This window comes from Theileria equi, chromosome 1, assembly GCF_000342415.1.
Source record: "Theileria equi strain WA chromosome 1, complete sequence".
Taxonomy (NCBI): Eukaryota; Apicomplexa; class Aconoidasida; order Piroplasmida; family Theileriidae; genus Theileria; species Theileria equi.
In genome coordinates this window covers 2,104,217-2,124,520 of record NC_021366.1, presented here as the reverse complement: position 1 = coordinate 2,124,520, position 20,304 = coordinate 2,104,217, and the positions used below count along the sequence as shown (strand labels likewise).

The 20,304-nt window shown below is 41.8% G+C and overlaps 12 protein-coding genes across 12 annotated transcripts; 7 read left to right on the top strand and 5 right to left on the bottom strand.

Annotated features, from left to right (window-relative positions):
- Window positions 1-56: 56 nt before the first annotated feature.
- BEWA_027540 (signal peptide-containing protein) lies at window positions 57-650 on the bottom strand (the record flags this gene model as incomplete). The annotated part of the gene is made up of 1 exon (XM_004829514.1): window positions 57-650. The coding sequence occupies one exon, from the start codon at window positions 648-650 to the stop codon at window positions 57-59; it is 594 nt and encodes a 197-aa protein (XP_004829571.1).
- A 15-nt stretch (window positions 651-665) lies between these two features.
- On the bottom strand, window positions 666-2,546 carry BEWA_027530 (Ras-related rab6 small GTP-binding protein, putative; the record flags this gene model as incomplete). Its single annotated transcript, XM_004829513.1, has 4 exons — window positions 666-784; window positions 853-1,272; window positions 1,492-1,608; window positions 2,528-2,546. 4 exons carry the CDS (start codon window positions 2,544-2,546, stop codon window positions 666-668), a joined length of 675 nt encoding a protein of 224 aa, XP_004829570.1.
- A 447-nt stretch (window positions 2,547-2,993) lies between these two features.
- Window positions 2,994-4,061, bottom strand: BEWA_027520 (hypothetical protein; the record flags this gene model as incomplete). Its single annotated transcript, XM_004829512.1, has 1 exon — window positions 2,994-4,061. One exon carries the CDS (start codon window positions 4,059-4,061, stop codon window positions 2,994-2,996), a length of 1,068 nt encoding a protein of 355 aa, XP_004829569.1.
- A 269-nt stretch (window positions 4,062-4,330) lies between these two features.
- On the top strand, window positions 4,331-4,647 carry BEWA_027510 (hypothetical protein; the record flags this gene model as incomplete). Its single annotated transcript, XM_004829511.1, has 2 exons — window positions 4,331-4,434; window positions 4,500-4,647. 2 exons carry the CDS (start codon window positions 4,331-4,333, stop codon window positions 4,645-4,647), a joined length of 252 nt encoding a protein of 83 aa, XP_004829568.1.
- Window positions 4,648-5,337: 690 nt separating this feature from the next.
- On the top strand, window positions 5,338-6,699 carry BEWA_027500 (hypothetical protein; the record flags this gene model as incomplete). Its single annotated transcript, XM_004829510.1, has 1 exon — window positions 5,338-6,699. One exon carries the CDS (start codon window positions 5,338-5,340, stop codon window positions 6,697-6,699), a length of 1,362 nt encoding a protein of 453 aa, XP_004829567.1.
- Window positions 6,700-7,226: 527 nt separating this feature from the next.
- Window positions 7,227-8,924, top strand: BEWA_027490 (hypothetical protein; the record flags this gene model as incomplete). Its single annotated transcript, XM_004829509.1, has 1 exon — window positions 7,227-8,924. One exon carries the CDS (start codon window positions 7,227-7,229, stop codon window positions 8,922-8,924), a length of 1,698 nt encoding a protein of 565 aa, XP_004829566.1.
- A 361-nt stretch (window positions 8,925-9,285) lies between these two features.
- On the top strand, window positions 9,286-9,693 carry BEWA_027480 (signal peptide-containing protein; the record flags this gene model as incomplete). The annotated part of the gene is made up of 2 exons (XM_004829508.1): window positions 9,286-9,502; window positions 9,668-9,693. The coding sequence occupies 2 exons, from the start codon at window positions 9,286-9,288 to the stop codon at window positions 9,691-9,693; spliced, it is 243 nt and encodes an 80-aa protein (XP_004829565.1).
- A 319-nt stretch (window positions 9,694-10,012) lies between these two features.
- Window positions 10,013-11,503, top strand: BEWA_027470 (hypothetical protein; the record flags this gene model as incomplete). Its single annotated transcript, XM_004829507.1, has 1 exon — window positions 10,013-11,503. The coding sequence occupies one exon, from the start codon at window positions 10,013-10,015 to the stop codon at window positions 11,501-11,503; it is 1,491 nt and encodes a 496-aa protein (XP_004829564.1).
- A 64-nt stretch (window positions 11,504-11,567) lies between these two features.
- On the top strand, window positions 11,568-11,966 carry BEWA_027460 (hypothetical protein; the record flags this gene model as incomplete). Its single annotated transcript, XM_004829506.1, has 2 exons — window positions 11,568-11,571; window positions 11,695-11,966. The coding sequence occupies 2 exons, from the start codon at window positions 11,568-11,570 to the stop codon at window positions 11,964-11,966; spliced, it is 276 nt and encodes a 91-aa protein (XP_004829563.1).
- An 801-nt stretch (window positions 11,967-12,767) lies between these two features.
- On the top strand, window positions 12,768-14,373 carry BEWA_027450 (hypothetical protein; the record flags this gene model as incomplete). The annotated part of the gene is made up of 2 exons (XM_004829505.1): window positions 12,768-12,812; window positions 13,072-14,373. 2 exons carry the CDS (start codon window positions 12,768-12,770, stop codon window positions 14,371-14,373), a joined length of 1,347 nt encoding a protein of 448 aa, XP_004829562.1.
- Window positions 14,374-14,639: 266 nt separating this feature from the next.
- Window positions 14,640-15,401, bottom strand: BEWA_027440 (signal peptide-containing protein; the record flags this gene model as incomplete). The annotated part of the gene is made up of 1 exon (XM_004829504.1): window positions 14,640-15,401. One exon carries the CDS (start codon window positions 15,399-15,401, stop codon window positions 14,640-14,642), a length of 762 nt encoding a protein of 253 aa, XP_004829561.1.
- A 1,359-nt stretch (window positions 15,402-16,760) lies between these two features.
- BEWA_027430 (hypothetical protein) lies at window positions 16,761-20,213 on the bottom strand (the record flags this gene model as incomplete). The annotated part of the gene is made up of 1 exon (XM_004829503.1): window positions 16,761-20,213. One exon carries the CDS (start codon window positions 20,211-20,213, stop codon window positions 16,761-16,763), a length of 3,453 nt encoding a protein of 1,150 aa, XP_004829560.1.
- Between the last annotated feature and the right edge of the window lie 91 nt (window positions 20,214-20,304).

Genomic DNA, 20,304 nt, shown 5'->3' with positions numbered 1-20,304 from the left:
TCCTCCCTTCATAAACTGTACATCAAATCCCACATTTAACTCCTTTCCATAGCTCTCTATCTGCAGAAAGTCGCCAGTACAGACAAGAGTGAATGACATGCCCAGCTCCCATTTGTCGCTCCAGACTCCTTACGGTACTCTGACCACTTACTTACCTGAGTAACATCAAAATAAGGCACGAGGTATGCGCATGATGCCACAAGACAGACGATTGGCGGCGCATGAGTTTCCAGTCTAAGGAGGCTCTCGACGTACTCCGTCAATTCCTCAAAAATCTTCTTTACCCTTCCGGCTATGGACATTTCAGCCCTTCTTTTATCGATTTCAACTACATTGTCCCTCTTGTACTCATCGAGCATCGAGTAAAGCCTGGAATCTCGGAGTCCCGGCGGATTCCAGGCCTTTGCGGCGCCATTCTCCCAGTGTGCAACTCGTTTTGCGATTATATTTGATCCATAGTCCCCCTTTAGCGATAATGAAGCGACCCTTGAGCGTCTAGAGGCACTTTTGCCGCAACCGTCCAGAGGCCTCCGGAGGGGAAAGGCAGTCCTGGGCAAATGGCCGCTCAAAAAGGCCAAAACTCGGCCAAAGAAACCAAAACAAATGTATAATAATAGTCCATAGACGTATAGACGATATATATTACACATTATTGGTTTTAAAAATCACTCCTTGGGGCACATTTTGGTAATGCTAGCAAAACTGGTCGATAGCCCGGCCTTTGTACGACCTGTGCAAGTAACATCTTCACTCGGGACTGACGGCTTCAAGTCGATGTCCACCACTAAAGAATGGGTGTAGAGTGCAGAGTACGCCTCGCCAATACAACGAGTGTACACGAACAAAACTTACATTTGTCGCTGACAGGCTCAGGTTCTGTAGTCTTTAGAAGCTTGACTGCGACTAAATTAAAGAGCTCATGGACGTTGTCTCCATTCTTGGCGCTAGTCTCACGGAATAAACAATTCATCTCCTTGGCATGACTCTCCCCTTCCTCGTAAGACACTTTCCTCTTGTCCAACAAATCTGTCTTGTTTCCAACAATAACAATAACTGCCTTATCTCCCCTCATATCCTTAATCTCTTGTACCCACTGCTTTGTTCTCGTAAATGAATCTCTGTTTGTAATGTCATAGACCACAATGGCCGCGCTAGAATCCCGGATGTAACTCGGCATCAGTGAACGGAATCTCTCCTGACCAGCAGTGTCCCATAACTGCAAACGCATCGTCTTGCCATTTGCTGTCACTGTCTTGCTCAAGAAATCAATTCCTAAATGAATGTGTAGAATGCGAACTACGGAGTGGTGAGCCTGGGCGACTAACAGGAGCTCTATGGTGACCAAAGGGAGCCTAAGAAGGAATAAGATTCTCAGTACGACTGTTCTCCGAGAGCAAAGTCCAGAGGTAGTCAGGCTCCTATGCTCTGTCCAGTCGCCATGCTCCCATGGGTCGCCACACTCCTGTACCTAACAATAATAGCACTACTTACCTATTGTAGCCGCGTATGCAGGGATAAAGTGATCATATACAAAGCGCGTTACGATTGATGTCTTTCCTGCGCTCTGCTCACCCAGCAGCACGATCTTGTTACGCTGGCCAGGGGTATCTGTAGGTAAATGTATTGCTGTATAATCTTGTACAATGGATGACCGTATTAGCAAGGCAAATGCGTAATGTGCGGGATCGAGCTCATCATAACATCATACCATGGCTGCCTAACATCTTCCAATAGTCATAGTTGTCATGATCAGATTGGAGTTTGTCAAGTTTATTACTAGGTCTATAAATTGTATGGAAGCTATTCTGGTCAAGTACTCCCTTCGGTTCCTTATTAAGTTCAGTAAGCAGTTTACCTAGTCCTTCACTGTCATTACTTCCATCTGGTATCTTAATCCAATTTCCACCATACTTGTAGGCATACCTGTACTAGCAGCGATCACCTTATTCCAGCACGGATACTGGAGATCAGGAGGACTGATTGCACCAATAATGTAGCGTAGGTATCTATACTAGAACACAATTATACCAACGTCCCAATGTGAATAAGCCCTTGTAGGCACATTCGCTACACATTCCTCCTTCATAGATACTCCATTGCATGAATACCCTCGCTAACCAGGTGAAAATGGATCCATAGTCCGCAAACTACCGGTAAATACGAGAGAAATGCGCTAAAGGACCTACCGGGCCATCCCTTGACCACGGGGTCGCACCAGCGATTTGCAGCTGCACATTTCATGGCCCACGTGTTCCCTAAACGCAAGTAACCCGTACGGTTGCGCTTCTTTATGCATTTGTGAGTTCCAGGACTCCCTAACGGGAGATTTACTGGCGCCACGGCCCGTACGCTGCGCTGGTCCATACACCTGGTACTGTACCCATTTCTATTGCCAAAATATCGATACACTTTGTAGAGACGCCTGTGGCGTAGTCTGAAATCCGCACAAAAGCTTCCCCTTGGCAACTTTTCCGCATTACGCCCCGCATAACGGCCATCCAGTTGCGACATCTGCATAGAAACTTACTTCCATCAGAGAGCGCCATTTTATCTACAAAACTGCATTGATGAAAACTCTGGGAACACAAAACGCAACTCTCCAGTCCTGCGGGTCCCCACTCATGTGCATTCACATACACACTCTTCCGGGTTGGCACGTTTTGTTTCTCAGTGAGCCAAACTGATCCCCGTAGGCCACCCGTTTGTAGGATTTTGCTGCGCATCTCCTGGAACCAAGTGGTCACAAGGATGAGATGGTGACTATGACGTTAACCGGAGGATGCCTCTGCCCTGTCACTGGCTGGCCTATTGCCAGAAAACATTCGGCGACCCATGGGATTGTGTGAATGAGACCACCGTCAGGTGAGTGAGTGAAGCGTAGTCTCCGACGTCGGTAGGTCACCTGTTTCAGTACTTCCTTATAGTCGTACTGATAATCCTAGTGGCAGTAAGAGCTCCCGTTGGTCGCCCATTCGCGTTGTTCCCCCGTACACTTAATCATAGTTTAGCTTAAAGCCTCGGTCAGAGAGTATGGCCTTTGCTGGCTTCTGTGCGCATCCGTCATTAGTGTTACCGGTTTCACCGACTAGTGTGTCGAGTTTCCGAACGATGGAGCATGCCTTGCAGAGGTCCTTGACGCCTACGACTCCGCAGTCTACACAAACTCCCTTGGACCCATCAATTGGTGCATAATCCGCGTAGAGCATTGAACCTGCCTTGATGATGTTGAGGATGATCCTGGGCTCGATCAGCTCCAGGTTCTTGATAAAGGTCCTCATGTAGCCTCTATAAGCCTCTGGAGAGTAGATGCATTCCGTTGAAAAGTAGTCGAGGGACTGGAATCTCGCATAAAGCACAATCTCCTTTTCAAAACTGTACAGGAGCGGTTTTATTCTCCGGAATGGAGTGCCCGTTTTTTGGCTCCTTTCTGAGCAATGCTCTGTATCAGCTCCATCTGGAGCCTCTCCTGGAAGTCCATCCTTCAACTGGCTTGCCTTGGCGAGTTTATAAACGTCGCCTCTAAAAATATTCAGCAGGACCGTCTCGGCCATGTCGTCCGCATTGTGCCCCGTGCAGAGCACATTGGCGCGCAGGAGCCTGGCGCCAACTTCTAGCATCTGTCTTCTAAACGTCCCGCAAACTGTGCAGTTGTTCTTCTTTCCAATCAGTCCAACGACCTTGTCCATGGAGTAGCCAAAGGCGTCCATAAAGTTTAAAATCTTGAGCTCCAGACCGTATCTGGCCTGTATAGCGTCAACAACTGTCAGCGAGTGGTCTCTGTACCCCTTTATTCCCTCGTCAATCGCCAGTAGGCAAAGCTCCCAGTTACACTGGAATCTCCTCTGAAGAGACCAGAGCACATGGAGCAAAACTGACGAATCCTTGCCTCCCGATACACCTATGCAGACCTTATCGCCGTCCTCTATGAGCTTTTTATCCCGTATATAGTCGTAAACGTCGGATTCAAAAGAGTCGATGAAGCAGTCCTTGCAGTTTGGCTCTCCAGAGGCGGACCGGCGAACCACAGCCGGCCTGGACCCACACAGCGAACACTGGAGCATGATGGTGAGTATGCAGAAGCCAAAGGGTGGAGGATATGGCCGTCCAGTGATGAGTACTGGGGAGCTCCCGGGCGCTGGAAGGAAGAGCCCTAAAATGGCCTAAATCTGCAGTTTTTCATCCGTAACTTTTCTACCGTCCTACTCGTCCTACCATCCATCTACACAGCCGATACTTTTGACATTGAAGCAAAAATGGCAAACTTAGCGACACAAGTCATGTCCCCATCTGCTCGTCTCCTTCAGTCGATAAAAAAGTTGAGGCTCACAAGATGAAGGAACAAACTGGTGGAAATTCGTCAAATAAGAATTTCTACCTCCTAAAGGCCATCAGGCAAAGGCTAAATGTGCCTACTTTTCGAGTTGTACCAGCCTTGTAAGTTTTCTCCCATCCATGGCCTCTCCTACCCATTTATACGACGCAAATACATTCATACGCAGTGCTGATGCTCCAGAGAGGTGGCGCACGTCAATGGGTGGATTCGATCCAGCAACTCCATTCGCAGAGGCCCTGATCAACTATCACAATCACGCTGTTACTTATATGATTTTTGTGGTACTCACCGTACTACACTCTCTTAAGAAATGAGGTTTTTGTACTCTTTAGGTATTTACTCGGATGGATGCGAATGTAGCGTAGCGGAATGAATGCGAACTACGGAGTGGTGAGCCTGGGCGACTAACAGGAGCTCTATGGTGACCAAAGGGAGCCTATAGAAGAGTAGGATTAAGGTCATTACTGGAGTGAAACGGAAGGAAGAATGACCTACCGACGTCAGAGACTAGGTAGTAATTGCGACTATACGCAGTATAGGAGTCTGAATTGTCACCTGTTCTCACTCCGGTAGACTCCTTATAGATTCTCATTCTACTATTGAAGCTATGAGGACGACCGCAGGGAGTCCCTAAAATAAGGATGGATGTTGGATTACTACTATGGAATGAGTGGAAGAATGATGCGAATTCATCCTCAGATGAATAAGTTACCGTTAGGATATGCCAAGCATCGAGTTGTCTATTCTGGACTTGGGGCCACCTTGAGAATGTATCAGCGACCATGAGGAACTTAGTTACCTAACCATGGACAAGATGAATGACACTACCATGACACCTATGAAACCTTAAGGATGTGAAAGATACTTAAACATGCATCTTGAATGGTGAATAATACTGGAACACTAAACTCTAGAGTAGAGAATGGAAGGGTATCTTCAACTTATAGCTAATGATGTGGTATATAATGGTGTGAACGACAGGTAAGATCGCAAGATGACAAAGGATGTCAAAGGATCTTCAGAAAGGTGCCATGTTTATGGCAGGTCTGACTCTCTTGCAGTCTCTCCGTGTGGCTTTAACTGGAGCAAAGTTTGCACTTGATAGATTTAAAATTCCTCAACAACATGCCAGTTCGTTCATTAACATGGTCCATAATCCTATGGAACTGGCAACGTTTACTGGAATGGCTATTGTAACTTCTATAGCATTAGGGACGGGTGATAGCTCCAAGGACTTTTTCAGAGGCTTTGCCGCATTTACAAATGTGGCATTGTGTCTTTCCTTCATTATACTTCTCATTGCATTTACATCTGGAGGTCAAATGGGCAATCTCACCTTCTACTACTGGACTATCGTCTTTGGCTCATTTATATATGGACTGAATGTGGCAGCTGTAATGACTGTGGCAAGTGCAGATGCTTCCCTTTTCAATATGGGAATCCCTATCTCTGGTATTCAAGTTTGCATTTACTACTATGTTTTTAATAAGCTTGCTAAGAGGTATAACTTTTCAAATGTTAGTTACTGGATTATATTCTGGCAGATGTCCATAGGAGCATTGATTTCAGCAGCCTCTGCTGGTCTATGGATTTATCTTGCCACTCAACAAGGTAGTAGCGAAGCTGGCGCTCCTGGTAAATATACTGGTTTCGCTGGTTTGTCTCCAATTTTCATGGGAATGGTGGGTATGGGTGGCATCTATGCCTTTTATCCAGCTATTGCCCCTTATAAGCTGACGGATGTTAGCACCGGTTACACTATCGATCTTGTTGTTTTATTCATGAGTGCGGTTCCAGGTATTTTGATTGCCATCTTATGTGCTTGTAATGGAGGCCCTCCTGGAAAAGGTGTTGGCCCAAATCAAGATTGGAGTAGTGCTCAATGGTGGCATGGTACTTGGATTCTGGCCATTCCACACATTACTGCTATGGTCTTATGCCTTGTTACGCTTCATTATCCGGATACTTGGCTAGGAAAGTACATCAAGAGTAGTGGAACATTTGTTGGAGTGATTACTGTTACTCTGAAGTTTTGTGAGGAATCGCTCAAGGCGGTTTCATATGCTGGAGCTGGTGCACATGGTGGTGCTATCTCCTCTTTTAATGCATTCACATCCCAAGGTTTAATGATAGTCTTGGCCTTTACTGGTGATGGTTATTTAAAGACTTATTCCAAGTATGAACATGATAGGAGTAGGTGGCCTACTAAGGATTTTGGCTTCTGGAAGTCCTTAGGATACTGGATAGGAAGTGGAGTATCTGAGGCATGTAAGAGTGTTAAGTCTTCCTTTACTAAGAATGTTAGATGCAAGGTTTTGGGTAAATCAGAGGCTCTCCTTATTGTCTACGCGGATCAGGAATTTTAATGGATGACACTAAGGGAGCTTTGAAAGTCACCCATCCTTAGCCATTCGTCCCTGAGTAAGAGTCTAGTGGAGAGTCTGGCAAGACTACTGAGGGAGAGACTCATACTGAGATCTCCGATGATAAAGAGTTATGCTCATAGTGTTGATAAGTACTTGTTTGATAAGGATAGAGATTCTTGGCCTACTTCACGTTATGGGTTTTGGAGTCCGCCTGTACTCTAGTAGACTCTTTAAGAGGCTCTTTAGAGGACTCTCATGGACTACTTATACTCCACTAGACTATTCATAGAGATCATTCAGACGACTGTCTGGATACTTGTTCATCTTGTTCTGTGGATACTCTCTCTGATGGTGAGCTACTTGTAAGGGAGGATGAATGTATGGATGAGTAGGGAGTAAAGTACTCATGGATCTCAGGATGCACTGGTATAATAATGGAGAATGAGTATTTGATGATGGATTTTCCAAAAGTAAAGAGAGACTGTAATGTCTGTGTCTAAGGACTTGCTCTGAGAACTCTAATAATAATGGCAGAAGATCCACCACCAGTAACCATTTATCTCTCAAAAAACAAAGAGATACCTCCTGAATATAGAGATGACGGAAGTGGTAAGCTCATTAAGGTCACAAGAGATGAAGAACCTCCTATATCTAACTTTACCAGATATACTCACAAGGATAAAGATTCTGATGGAATATCACCATTCACACTAAAAGAAATATGGAATGATCAGAATAAACCTATTGCAGAAATTAATGGCACGTCTAATGTAACCTCGGTTGAAGCCTATTACTGGAAGCATAACAAAACTAAGGTTCTCATAGTAGGGATTACTACCACTGATAGAGGAACTACCTATTATGGGAATAGAAAGAGTGCTGATGGTAATAATGAGTGGACCAGACTTCATGGAGGTTCTCAACCTAATTTAATCAATAATGATCTTGAAAGGACACTGGATGACTTGGTCTGTTCGAATTACGATGCAGTCACCTTGGATCTTAGCAAGGGTACATCCATGGGTGATCAAAAGCCATATTGTTGCCGTTGTACTTATCATGGTCCCAAGGGCGCTCAGCGGACAGTTTCTCTTTTTTCTGGGAATATCAAAGTAAATGGTAGAAAGATAGAATATTACAAACACACTGTCAAGACTGGATACAGAGTTGCAAAGATAAGGTACTATGATAAGGGTGAAGGTACTATTGATACTAATAATCCCGATAATAGAAGACGTATAAAGTCCCCTGAGCTAGCTTTTCCAACCTCTGAGATAAGAAGTGTCTCTGCATTCTATTGCGGAGGAAATCCGGAGCTCATATACTTTGAGGGGAACGGGAGTAATGGAACAAATAAATGGTACAAGAAGCCTCCTGGTAATACTAATGGAGATGAAGACTGGACAGAAGTCTTGCTGGACCTCAAAAGTATAACACCAGGGGAATTGAGTAGGAATACAGAATGTGAGACATATAACAAGATTGCTAATGAATTAAGTTGTGCAAGTACTGTAACATGTCCTACCACTTCTACCGTGACAGTAGACTACGAACCTACTCAACCCTCATCTCAACAAGAAGCTTTTGCTGGTGAACGAAAACAAAAATCCAAAACTGAAGGTGTTAGAAGAGAGAAACAGAAACAATCTGAATCCAGTCCACGCTCATCTAACGTTGCTGATCCTAGAACTGATGAACTTAATGGTATAGGTGATGACAAACCTAAAGAAACTCTAAGAGGAGGATCTGATCCTAATACTTGGCTTCAAGTTACTGCTGCTAGTCAAACTTATAGAGGTCCTGAAGATGGAGACTCAGGTGGAAATGGACATCCTGCTCCTGCAGGACCTGGTGATAGTGCTAGTGGTGGTAAAGCTAATGGAGTCTCTGAAACTCCTCCAGTACCTCCTGCTCAAGGTGGTCAATCTGAACCTACTACTACTACTACTCATACTGAACCTTCCCATCCTACTCCTAGATCTGCTTCTGCTCCTGATGGCACTCATGCTAAAGTTACCGATCCTGTTTCTGGTGCTATTCTCGCTGGCGCTGGATACTTTTTTGCTACTTCTGCAGGATCAGGTGCAGCGGGTTTCTTGGGATACAAGAGTTATAAGTTCTACCAGAGCTTTAAAGGAGATCCTTGGGTTATATATGGATATCCTATGGATATTATGAGAATCCTTATGGACTATCTTGTAGATGCCAAGAATGCACCGCTGTGAACAGAAACGTATGCATGAAATAAAATGGAGAATTGCAAGTCACTATAGCCTCTGTCATACATAATTCTACAAACCACAGTCTCTCCATGAATTTAAGTCGGTTAACATTCAGTTATATTTTAGTACCAAAGACTCATTCTGCAAGCTACAATCCAACAACTTTGAGTAATTTTCATTATTATCTTTAAATCTCATAATTCCATACATCAGGACTTGTGAAGGAATATGTGGTCATGGAGTTGTTTGTAGATTGCAAAATAGCTGCATGCAGCAGATCTATTAACCCTCTTGAGATATACTCATTCCTGCAAAACACCCACCATTATATTTCTATTGAGCATAGGACCTGAATAAAATAAAGATGAGATTGATACTACCCATCCTACTCCTTGCAGTTGGGACTGCATTCGGACGCAATTTCAAGAGAAGCCAAAAGATTCCACTGACCCTTGACATTGCAAGGCCTGTTCCAGAGCATATCGAAAGGGTTGAATATGAAAGCTTGCCAGATGCCACTCAGTACAAGGTTAAGAATTCTAGCATGGACACCTACATTATTGGCGATGTCCTTGATTCAGGTATGTTTAGTCTATGCCAATATATGTAATGTCTCGTGAGCTCTAGCAGGATATGAGCAAAGTAGCGAACATTGTGGGAGCTTTGACGATCGCTGTTTCTGGGTAATTTGGACTGCAGGGTGGAATGAAGGTCGCAGTTTTTAGATAAATTACTAAGTAGTTTAGTCGTAATAAATAAGAACATGGAGTAGGAATAGTCCGATGTAACCTCCGGTAAAGTATAAAAATACCAATGGGTCACAGATTTGTGGGTAATATTATCGTGCATGCAAATCTAAAGTATGGTCTGGATGAATGGGTAACTATGGGCAATAAGACATTCCGGCACTTCATTCTCCTATAATGGATTCTTATGAGCATTATCTCCTTAAATATACCGAGTAGTTATGAACAGGATCCTTAAAATGATTGACATTTTGCCTTTTAAGTCCCCCATAGGTTCCTCTGCGCATCCTGTATGTCTGCTTGAGTTTGATACTAACAGACTTTGATTAAATGTAAGTAATTAAAATGAGTGTAAGTGTCAACATTGGAAAGCATCCTAAAAATGTCAAACAAGATGAGAATGGATACTATTATACCGATGACTCCGGTGGAAGAGTTAATCTTACGGATGAATGGTACCCTGACCCAGAAGGAACGTACAGAAAGTTAACACATACACCAGAGAGCAATGCAAAAATCAGTGCTATTGTTTGTAGTGGATCACAACAAAACGGCTTTGAAGAAGCTAGCCTCCCTGATTGTGGATTAATTTCTGTTTACTATTGGTCATTAGATAATACTTGTAGTAAGCCACTACTCATTCAACTTGGTAGCGGAAATACGTATTATATCACTGAAGGTGGTGATGGTTGGAAGAATCAGAGTGATATAAACGACACTAATCTCAGGAAGAAACTTAACAAACAAAACTGTAAAAGAAACCAGGCACATACTATAGATCTCTCTAATAAGGGAAATACTACTTACTCTTGCCCAAGTTGTAGAGCAAGTATCCGTGTTTACAACAGTGGTTCCTACGGAGGCATAACCTCCTATGGACATGCGATTACTTCAATATCTGGGTTCAAGGATAATACTGATGATCAAATTGGACTTCCATCTCTAAAGGATGTTAGCAGCGTTACTGTTTTTTGGAGTAAGTCAGGTGGAATACCACTCCTAATCGCCCATCAAAATGGTTGGCATAATTGGTATAGGAGAAATAGTGACACTGTTAATACTTGGAGTGAAGTTTCCCAGTATGATAGACCTACAGGCCCTAGCGATGAAGATGGTAATATGCAGAAACTTCTCCAACGCAATTACTATTATCCTTCCATCATTATAGATCTTTCCAGACCAACTAATGCAACATACTCTGATAAAGGTACAGGTATAGATATAACTGTGAGAAGTACTTCAGTTTATGGTGGTTATCATATGTTTGAACATTCTCTGAGGGGTGGATTATTTAAACTAAATGGAGTTCAACATACTGAACAAACTAATCTGAATGGTATAACGTCTGACGGTGAGCTAGGTAGAAAATTGGAGAGTATAACTGCCTGCTATTATGGAGATCATCCTTCAGAAGAGAAAAGGCTTCTCTTGGTAGAACTGGTTGTTAGTGAGAGAGAAACGAAATACAAGTACTATTATAGGACAACTAAAGGTGCAGATTCTTGGACAAAGCTTGATAGATCTGAAGGAGAAACTACTAGACTAAAGGATAACTCTCTAAAGGAAGAACTTGAGAGACTAAAGAAGGAACACTTTCCAGATACACCAGACCCTTCCCCAGTAGCTCCGTCTCAATCATCCGAAGCTAAAGATTATAGTTCTGTCCCTGAGAAATCTACATCACCAGTTGGTCCATTAGTTGGAGGAACTGTATGTGCACTGGTAACTCTTGTGGCTATGGTCTTGTTGGTAAAGTTTTGGCCAAAAGTAAGGACGAGATTCGTTGGAATATGGAATGGTTTTGGTATTCATAAAAAAGGAGAATTGAACATGTGAATAATTTGGGACTTTTGAATCTATGGACAACTAATTATACCCAATCATCTTTATTCAGGCTAAAATGGGTACATATATAACCACCTAGACATGCCCTAGTGTATATGCTCCTATATCTGTATACTTGCCTAGTTCCCTGTTAGTCGCCATTGCTCACTACTTTATAGTCCGCATTCACTCACAATTTTTAGGTCAGATTATTCTGAAAGGTCTTGATGGAGCCGACAAAAGGGACGTTATTAGAGCAATTCTGCCAGATGGTTCCATCTACACGAGAATTTTTACAACATGGAGAGATGATGACATCGTTGACGAATATCCCCGTCTAGAAGAATCAAACGATTCTATGGGAACAATTGATGAATTTATGAAGAAAACAACTGATTTGGTCCACTTGAAACTTTCGAGGGCAACTTTTGACATTGAGCTTTGCATCAGCGCACCAATAATCTCATGCATGTGACATCTACAACTTCAATGGAACCGCCAAATTCCCAGGAAATCTCAAAAATGAGACGAGATGCAAATCTTACATCCACTCACTACTCTGTTCGGCCTGAAATGCAATTTTATGTAACTATTGGTGAAGTACAGTATAACGAGCATATCATAGAGAGCAGGACCGAAGGACTATTGAACAGACAAGTCATCTGGAAACATGGGATGTATAACCAGAATCTCACCATAATATCGAGGTATAATGACGGCATGAGTGTGGAGGATAAATATAACTACGTATGATGGTGAAGTTGAACTGGAGTAGGTTCAAATGGCATGAACTGTGGAAAGTGCATTACGGGTACATTAACCGTTGTGATCTCCAAAAGACTAGATTGGTACGAGTGCAAAATGTCTAGAGCCTCTGAAGGAGAAATCTCCGAAAGGATGAGTAACCAAGAGTAATTTACCCACCTGTTAAAGAGACACCAGTCACTCATTTATCCCTAGGAATTCCAGAAAATGGAGGTTTTAAGAGTAGAAGAATGATGTGTTTAAACTGTTGTTGCCAAGTACCATCGTTAATGATCTACAAATAGGTCTAGAGACTCTGTCTGCCCGCTATAAAGTTGCAGGCTAAATTGTACCTGCTATACGAGATGTTAACATGGGATCAAGATCTATTAAGTTGGTTATCGCGAGATGATCTCCTCATTTTTCTTCTTCCTTGGTCATTCAATGGGGTCCTCAAGGAATGAATGGATATTCCCCTCTCTCTATATTCTATACGTCATGGAAGAGGAGTAAGGAGGATAAACGCTTTAGAATGTTTCAAATGCCAAGGTTGAGGCCTATGGTTGGATCTGATGCGGTTTTTACCATCGTACCTTGTTATCTTGCTCATCATATGCACAGTCTTCCTTTTAACTAGACGAAACTCTGGCATTGACACAGTTGAAATTGGTGATGATGTATCTGGAAATGTTCGGGGAAAGTCGTCTGAACAGGGAGATAAAGCACCTTGTAGACAACCCGTGGGGACTAGATCAAATGTCAAGGATCGACGAGGTCAACTGAAATGCAATTCTCGGGGACCAGAGACTGTGCGATCTTCACATTTAGCTCAACAGGCTACAGTTGGGGGTCCTAAACCAAAAAAGGTAGTTCAAAAAAAAGAGATTACGAAAGAACGAGTAACGAGAGAGACTACCAAATCTCTTCAAAAGCAACAAGTGAATTTTGTATATGGAAATCCTCTGGTACTTGCCGAGGTTTCTTACTCATCCCCTTTTGATGAACCTCCCACAGATGACCATGTAGATGTCCCATCTCAGGCATCTCCTGAAGAGCCATCCACTAACGAGGATTCTGAAGAGAATGAGGTAAAGGATAATGAACCAGAAGAACCTAAAGAGGAAGCCTCTACAGAACTTCGGTCTCCTACAACTACTAAACCCGCTACTAGTGAAGAATTTCCAGTAGTAGCCCAGCAGAATCAAAAACCTGGTGAACAGCCAAAGGTGGTTCCACAGGATTCAGCTCATAAAGGAGTAGTTCATGTTGATCAACAGGAGAATAAACCAGAGGCGGTTCCTGAAGTTAAGCCACAAAAACCAGCTGCAAATCTCCAGGGTAGTGTCAAGAAAGAGCAAGACGAAGCTAAAGAACAACAACCAGCAGCTAAGCCTGTAACTCTGAGTGAACGTGCTAAAAAGGTTGATTCTACCCTGTTTGATGTGAGAAAATCTAGCTCTAACGGAGTGCCACTTTTGACATGCACACCAAAGCCTGATATTGTAGTTACAGAACTCAAGTATGGAGGCAATACCATTTGGGTGGATGAGGACTCTTCTCTCTCTTCAGCCCTGATATATTTTAAAGGAGATCAACCAGAAGTTGTAACACTGCAAGCTGAGAAGGATGGAGAAGATAGTATCCTCTTCCTCCATTATAACGGTGAAGAGTGGGAACATAACAGGAGAGAACATGAGAGGAAACTCTGTGGATTGAAGGGACTTCCAGTTCCTCAGTCAGCTGGACAGGATGTTACTTTAGACCTCGCTAATCCAGATGACTCGAATATTAATGTAGACGAACAAACTTTTGATGAAGTCTTACTCAAAAGCTATTTTCCAAAGAAGGATCATCATATATCCTCCGTTGTAGAGAATGGAGTTACTCTCTGGAAGGCTACTGGAGATGAAAAATGTACATCTGTGCAATCTCATGTAAAAGACTCTACTGTAATGACCATAGGAATAAAGAGTGGTGATGACTTGGAAGCTAAATTCTTTGAAAAGAATGGCGGTGTATGGAAGACTATTACAGAAGAAGACTTTGATAAGAAGCTTGGTGAAATTAGTAAATATAGATTATCATCTTCTAATCCTACTACTTCCACATTAGCACCTACAAAACCATCTGGAAACTAGATGATACCCTGGATCATGCCAAGACTGACGGAGGTAACACGGACATCTCGGATGCAGCGCAATAACTCGGTCACCTGGGCACCAAAACTCAAATCTCAAATGTAGTTGGTAACGCAAATGTTGTTTTATAGCATAAATTATAGGCTAATTTGTGGTTTATAAAGCTGCATTAACTCGTTGTTGTCGGAGGAATAATTGATGCTGAAAACTCCTTGCGAATTTAAATCGAATGGATCATCCCCTCAGTCATACGGATGTCAAGCTCTCTACGGCCGCTCATCTTCTTCACAGGCATTGTCTAACTCTTGTAGCGTTTCGAAAAACTGCTCCTTTTCCACCTCAACCCAGTTGTCTCCCTGTTTATCGAAATAGAGAACCTTGTGGTTATCCGCAAGTTTGATGAACATGTGCACCAATTTTGGATCTGCAGGACTTCCATGCACTATTATATGTTCGCAGCGTTCCTCCCATGATTTTGATTCCCATAAAACATCCTCACCGTCTACAATTGTCCCAATTCTAAATTTCGAATTGTTCATGTAAATTCTTGCAGTGATGCCAAATGGGCTATACTCCTCCATCTTGACAAGATTCTCAATGTCTGGTCTTTTGATATCAAATGTTCGTTCATTTTGCATCTTTTCCATCAGCCTCTGATACTCTCCGTCGTTGACTCGGATCCATACTCCATTCTCAAATTTGAACTGAACATAGTCGAATTTCCTGGCGTCGGTAAAGTACAGATATGCGATTACCGGTTTCTTGTAGAGCCTGTAAACTGTAAAGTGATGGTACAAAATGTCATTCTCTGTCGTTTCCCACAAAATCTGATCATTGTAGACAATCTTGGAGACATTAACTCGTGGCATACGACTGTATATCGTAAAGGATATGTCTCCCCTTTCCTGAACGACGACTGTACAGTTGCGTCCCTGCATTTCTTCTGCGATATCAATGGTCTCTCCCGCAAAGACACCCAGCCGAAAAACTGGCACAAGAAGAAGAAAAAAAGCCATGTTAAAATCCATTGTGGTTTATATACGATGTGTTAATTAAATGTTAAATCTCTTCTTGTGCTCTAAATATGCCAAACAAGTCCTCCTCTTGTCTCGGGAATGATACAACTCTCCAGTTGCCAAAATTTGAGCCTGTTGTACGATCACCGGAGAACCTCTGGAACAAGTTCAAGTGTTTAAAATTGTGGAATGATCTGTAAGTAAGATGTATAGAGGTCAAAATGTGATAGAGTTTGCAAATTTCAAAAACTACCAACGATGAAGAATCACCACTGCAGTTTTGCAATGAAATCAGATTTAAATTTAATGAATAAAGACATTTACTTCTGAATGTAAAAGTTTTGAATAATCGAGAGCATTATGGAATGGTTTACCCAGATGGCACATGTTTTATTTGACTGCATGCAGGTCCAATTTTTATTCTTGGGCTCAACTATGCCATGGTGAAAGGAGCTTCGTCTGGAGGATTACTCGATCGTTTTGGCATATTTACAGGGAATGTAAACTAAAAGTAACATTTGGAAATCCGCATGGGCTATTCACCGCAAGTTTACCGTGCAAACAACCAGTGGAGCCATATGTGACAAACGTATTGTCTCCAAATAAAACGAGCAAATGGTAAACAGAATGTAGCAGTGAAAATGAAATGTGGATGCAAGAAAATTAAGCTGTTATAGGTATACGTCCTATGTGGATTTGGTACCCTGGTTTCTCATTCTTCAGGGATCCAAAGAGATTTTCCGGTTTATCATTTACCCATTTGGTAGACCGGAGATTTACTAACTAATTAATCTGCCCTAGGTGTAAGGGTTGTGTTATATGCGCATTATTGGTTTATACTCGTGTAGACACTCAAGTTTCCCCTTAACTAGAGTTCCATGGTTATCAACGTCCGTCCCTCTAGATACCCCCTGTCCATTCCTGTCTTATTTACAGGTCACTAATGATGTAATTATTCCAATGGATACTACATCCTCCAGGATAGACTGACGGAGGTACCTCTGGAAGAAGGATAAGTTCCGAGGAACGAGGGACTAATCTTCATTGCAAGTGGGTCTAAAAAGAGTCCATAGACTATACTATAGACAATGACCCAACAAGAACAGAAAGGACTAACATGAAACAAGAACAAACCAACAAATTAAGACCAACTACTCAGTACCCATTAACATAAACAATATAACAATCTCAAAATAAATCTTGAAAGATTTGACAGGAGTAGATAGAGTATTCCAGGGAATGAAAAGGACACTATGCATTTACATAACTCGTGGTTATACGGATTTATTGGCAGCCTTTAGTATGTACTCATATCTGGTAATGGTCATGCTTTTGGTATTTATTACAAAATCCAGGATCCATATGCAGCCATCATATTTGTCGTACCCAAGGGTCTCCCTTACAGCGATTATAAAGTTTCCATCCTCCAAAAAATGTTGCGCCGGATCCCGCAGTTCCAGCCAAGAAGTATCCAGCACCAATGGCAAGAGGTTCAAGAACTCCAGTATAAGCTTCAGTACGAGGATTATCAGGAGCAGAAGTAGGAGGTCCAGCAGATTGAGATTGAAAAGTTTGAGAAGCAGGGCCTAGTCTTTCATGAGCAGCTGGTTGAGCTTTAGGAACAGTTTCACCTCCTTCAGAAGTAGGTTTACAAGGGCTCTGTATGCCATCAAGTGCATAAACAATCTTTTCATATGAACCAGGGTCAACTTTTGTGTGTAATTTATATGCGGGTTTCCATTGGCTACTATGTTGTTTCTGATACCAATTATGGGTTTGGTTCTTATTATAGTAGGTAAGGAGTGGAGTAGTAGGCTTCTGATTACAGACATAAATGATTAGCTTCTCAACATTTTTTAGGGGTTTATTCTCTGTACCTTTACCGTTTAATGAGTTTATGGTAGATCCTCCACAAGTATTTGTAAATCCCACGATGTGAAATTTATCTCCATTAGAAGTAGATAATAGAGTATGTTCGTAGGCTCTATATGGAGCAAGATTACTAGCAGGAGTGACATTGGTAACCTTCATCCTAGAACCGTGTCCAGAATCAAATTTACTAACATCTTCAGGGTCACAAGAGTCATATTCCTTGGACTGAGTAGGCATATCTGGATTGCTAGGTATCTCACCAACATTTATTTTAACAACATTGTTAAGTGGGCAGTTCAACAGTTTAAGCTTTGTCTTGAGATCCGAGTTCTTATTCCATTTCTTCCATTTTAGATCACCACCCTTGCCCTCGTTTTCATACCAAGTAACAGTCTTTGGTCCATTAATAGGATTGATTTTATTCTGAGTTTGCTCAATCTTCATTAGCAGGGGTTTCCCTGTAGAAAGATGAGACCAATAGTATACTGAGACTGAAGTGACATTCTCCATAGGCACAACATCCACTTTAATATCATTTCCTGTTCCGTAAACAAGTCCTTTTACTGTAAAGTAACTTCTAGGCCTACTAGCCACAGTGTGAGTGTAGAGATCATAGTTTTCTGGAGGATCACTTTCAGTAGAACCTGGCTGACCTTGAGTCCTCTTAACGTTTATTTTTTGCGGAGATGGAGTGCTACTAGGACTTTTATATCCACCTTCATTTTTTTGAGATATATCAACGGTTACGGAGGGAGGTTTGCATTGGCTAGTAAGGGTGTCAAGTACAGTGAGAATCTTTTCATGGTTTTTGTAAGGATCATTAGTAGATAAGTCAGGTGTTAATTCCCATGCATCAAGAGCTTGTTCATTAGTATTCTTGTACCAATGACTAGTAGTTCCATTTGTTCTACAATATATTAGGAGGGGTTTTTTAGGCTCTTGTTTACAAAAATATGCCCTCACTTCATCTACATCAAGAATTGGTAGACCAGATATTCCATTGAACGTTATTGAATTGGAGTCATTTTTAAGTCCTAGTATATGAAAGATTCCTCCAGGATTAAGAACATGTTTATATACCTCGTAAGCCCCAACAGGAGACTCCTTGTATACCTTTATTCTAGCGTTACCGTGATTAGTACCAAGAGTCCTCTTATCAATATCGTCACAGACATCATAGTTATATGTACTGATATTAGTAGGTTTCTGACTTACATCGATTATAACCGCACTATTGATATAACAGTTGAGAAGTTCCAGTTTCTTTCGGAGATGGTTATTCTGACTAAGATTTTCATGGACTACACCCCAAGTAACATTCGTTGGATCACCAGTATTTTCATACCACTTTTCCATAGATCCTTGACCAGGTGCCTTAGTAGTTACTTTGACGAGAAGGGGTCTACTTCTCTTATCCGTAGGAATCTTCCTAGTAGGGCCTTCTAAAAAGGACCAATAGTAAACTGAAATAGAGGTGACATTTGTAATAGATAATCCTGATACAATCCCAGTATAATAACCTTTATACTTCACCTGTTTAAGGGTAAAGCAGTTACTTGCTTTATCAGGTACAGTGTGAGTGTATTCAGTAAAAGTCCCAGTAACCTTGGGAGTTACATCAATCCTTCTATAACCATAAGTGCAGTCATAATACGATCGGACTCCTCCAATTAGAGACCTTTCATAAATGTTAATAGTGACAGAAGGCGGATTAGGAAGAACTAGTCCACCTCCACCATGGACTTCTCCAGCTGCACCTGGAGCAATAACGCCATCATAACCTTCTTCAACAGTCGATAGAACAGCATAACCAGTACCATAACCAATAGTATTAACTATGACCATATTACCATCAGTAGAACGTTGTATGGATATCCCTGGTTCTCTAGATAGACTAACACTGTCAACAGGAGGAGCTTCTCCACTAGGTCCGTCCGGTAGAGTACCTTCACCTTCAAGACCAGGAGGATTACATCTTTGATAGATACATCCGAATTCGCTTATTGCACTCACAAGTTTGTTAAAGTTACCATCCCTACAGTCTTGGATTATATCTGGTGACTTATTTGGTCCATCTGTTAGATCCTCCCAATTATCACCATTAGGAGTACTAATATTCTTGTACCATCCCTTGACACCTTCTCCATCATAGTCTACATATATGAGCACTGGATTATTCTTACAGTAGAAAGTATAAACGCTGAGTGGACCAGAGATTGGGAACGTTAACGTATGAGGTTTCATCTCATTCTTTGATACAGTAGAATTAGTGTACTTAATCTTTGCAAGCTTATAATCACCATCAGGGTTTACAGTATGTTTGAAGAAGGGAATAGAAGAACTTGAACCAGGAACCTTAACAAATCCTTTACTTACAGAGACTTTTTTCTCTCCATTATCATGCTTACCAGTGCAACAATATCCTTTATCTTTGGTGTAACCCTCGGAATTACTCCTGGTAAGATCAAAGGTTACAGAGTTGTGATAAAAACATGCGATTTCATCCAGAGTTTTCTCAAGTTCTTCACTGGAGGGTTGGGATCGAGAACCTGAGTATTTTGTAAATGCAGTCCAACTTATAGTACTGCCACCACCTCCTTTATTAAAGTGATAATAATATTTTTTATCCGACCCTTTTACTTCTACAAGAAGAGGGTTTGTCATGCCATCGTCTCCGAACCAATACCATACTGCAAGATGCTGTATTTTGTCAGAAGGTTTTATGTTTAATTTTGTTTTGAAATCATTCTTACTATCATACTTAATCTCATCAACCTTAAAAGATTCTCCCAAATCAATGTCATTCTTGGTATGTGTGAACCTTAAGAAGCCAGGAGGATCCTCTGACTTTTTTAATTCAACATCTTTTTGGCTATGACCTCCATAGTATGTAGGATTTTCACGAGGAACATTCTCCTTTATGTCTATGATAACTCCATATTGAGTAGTCATTCTGGGTTACTACCTAAAAGGACCGGGTGGTTTCCTGTATTTCCAGTTCTTCCACATTTGTTTCTTATCTTGAGTCGTAGTTATCCACTCA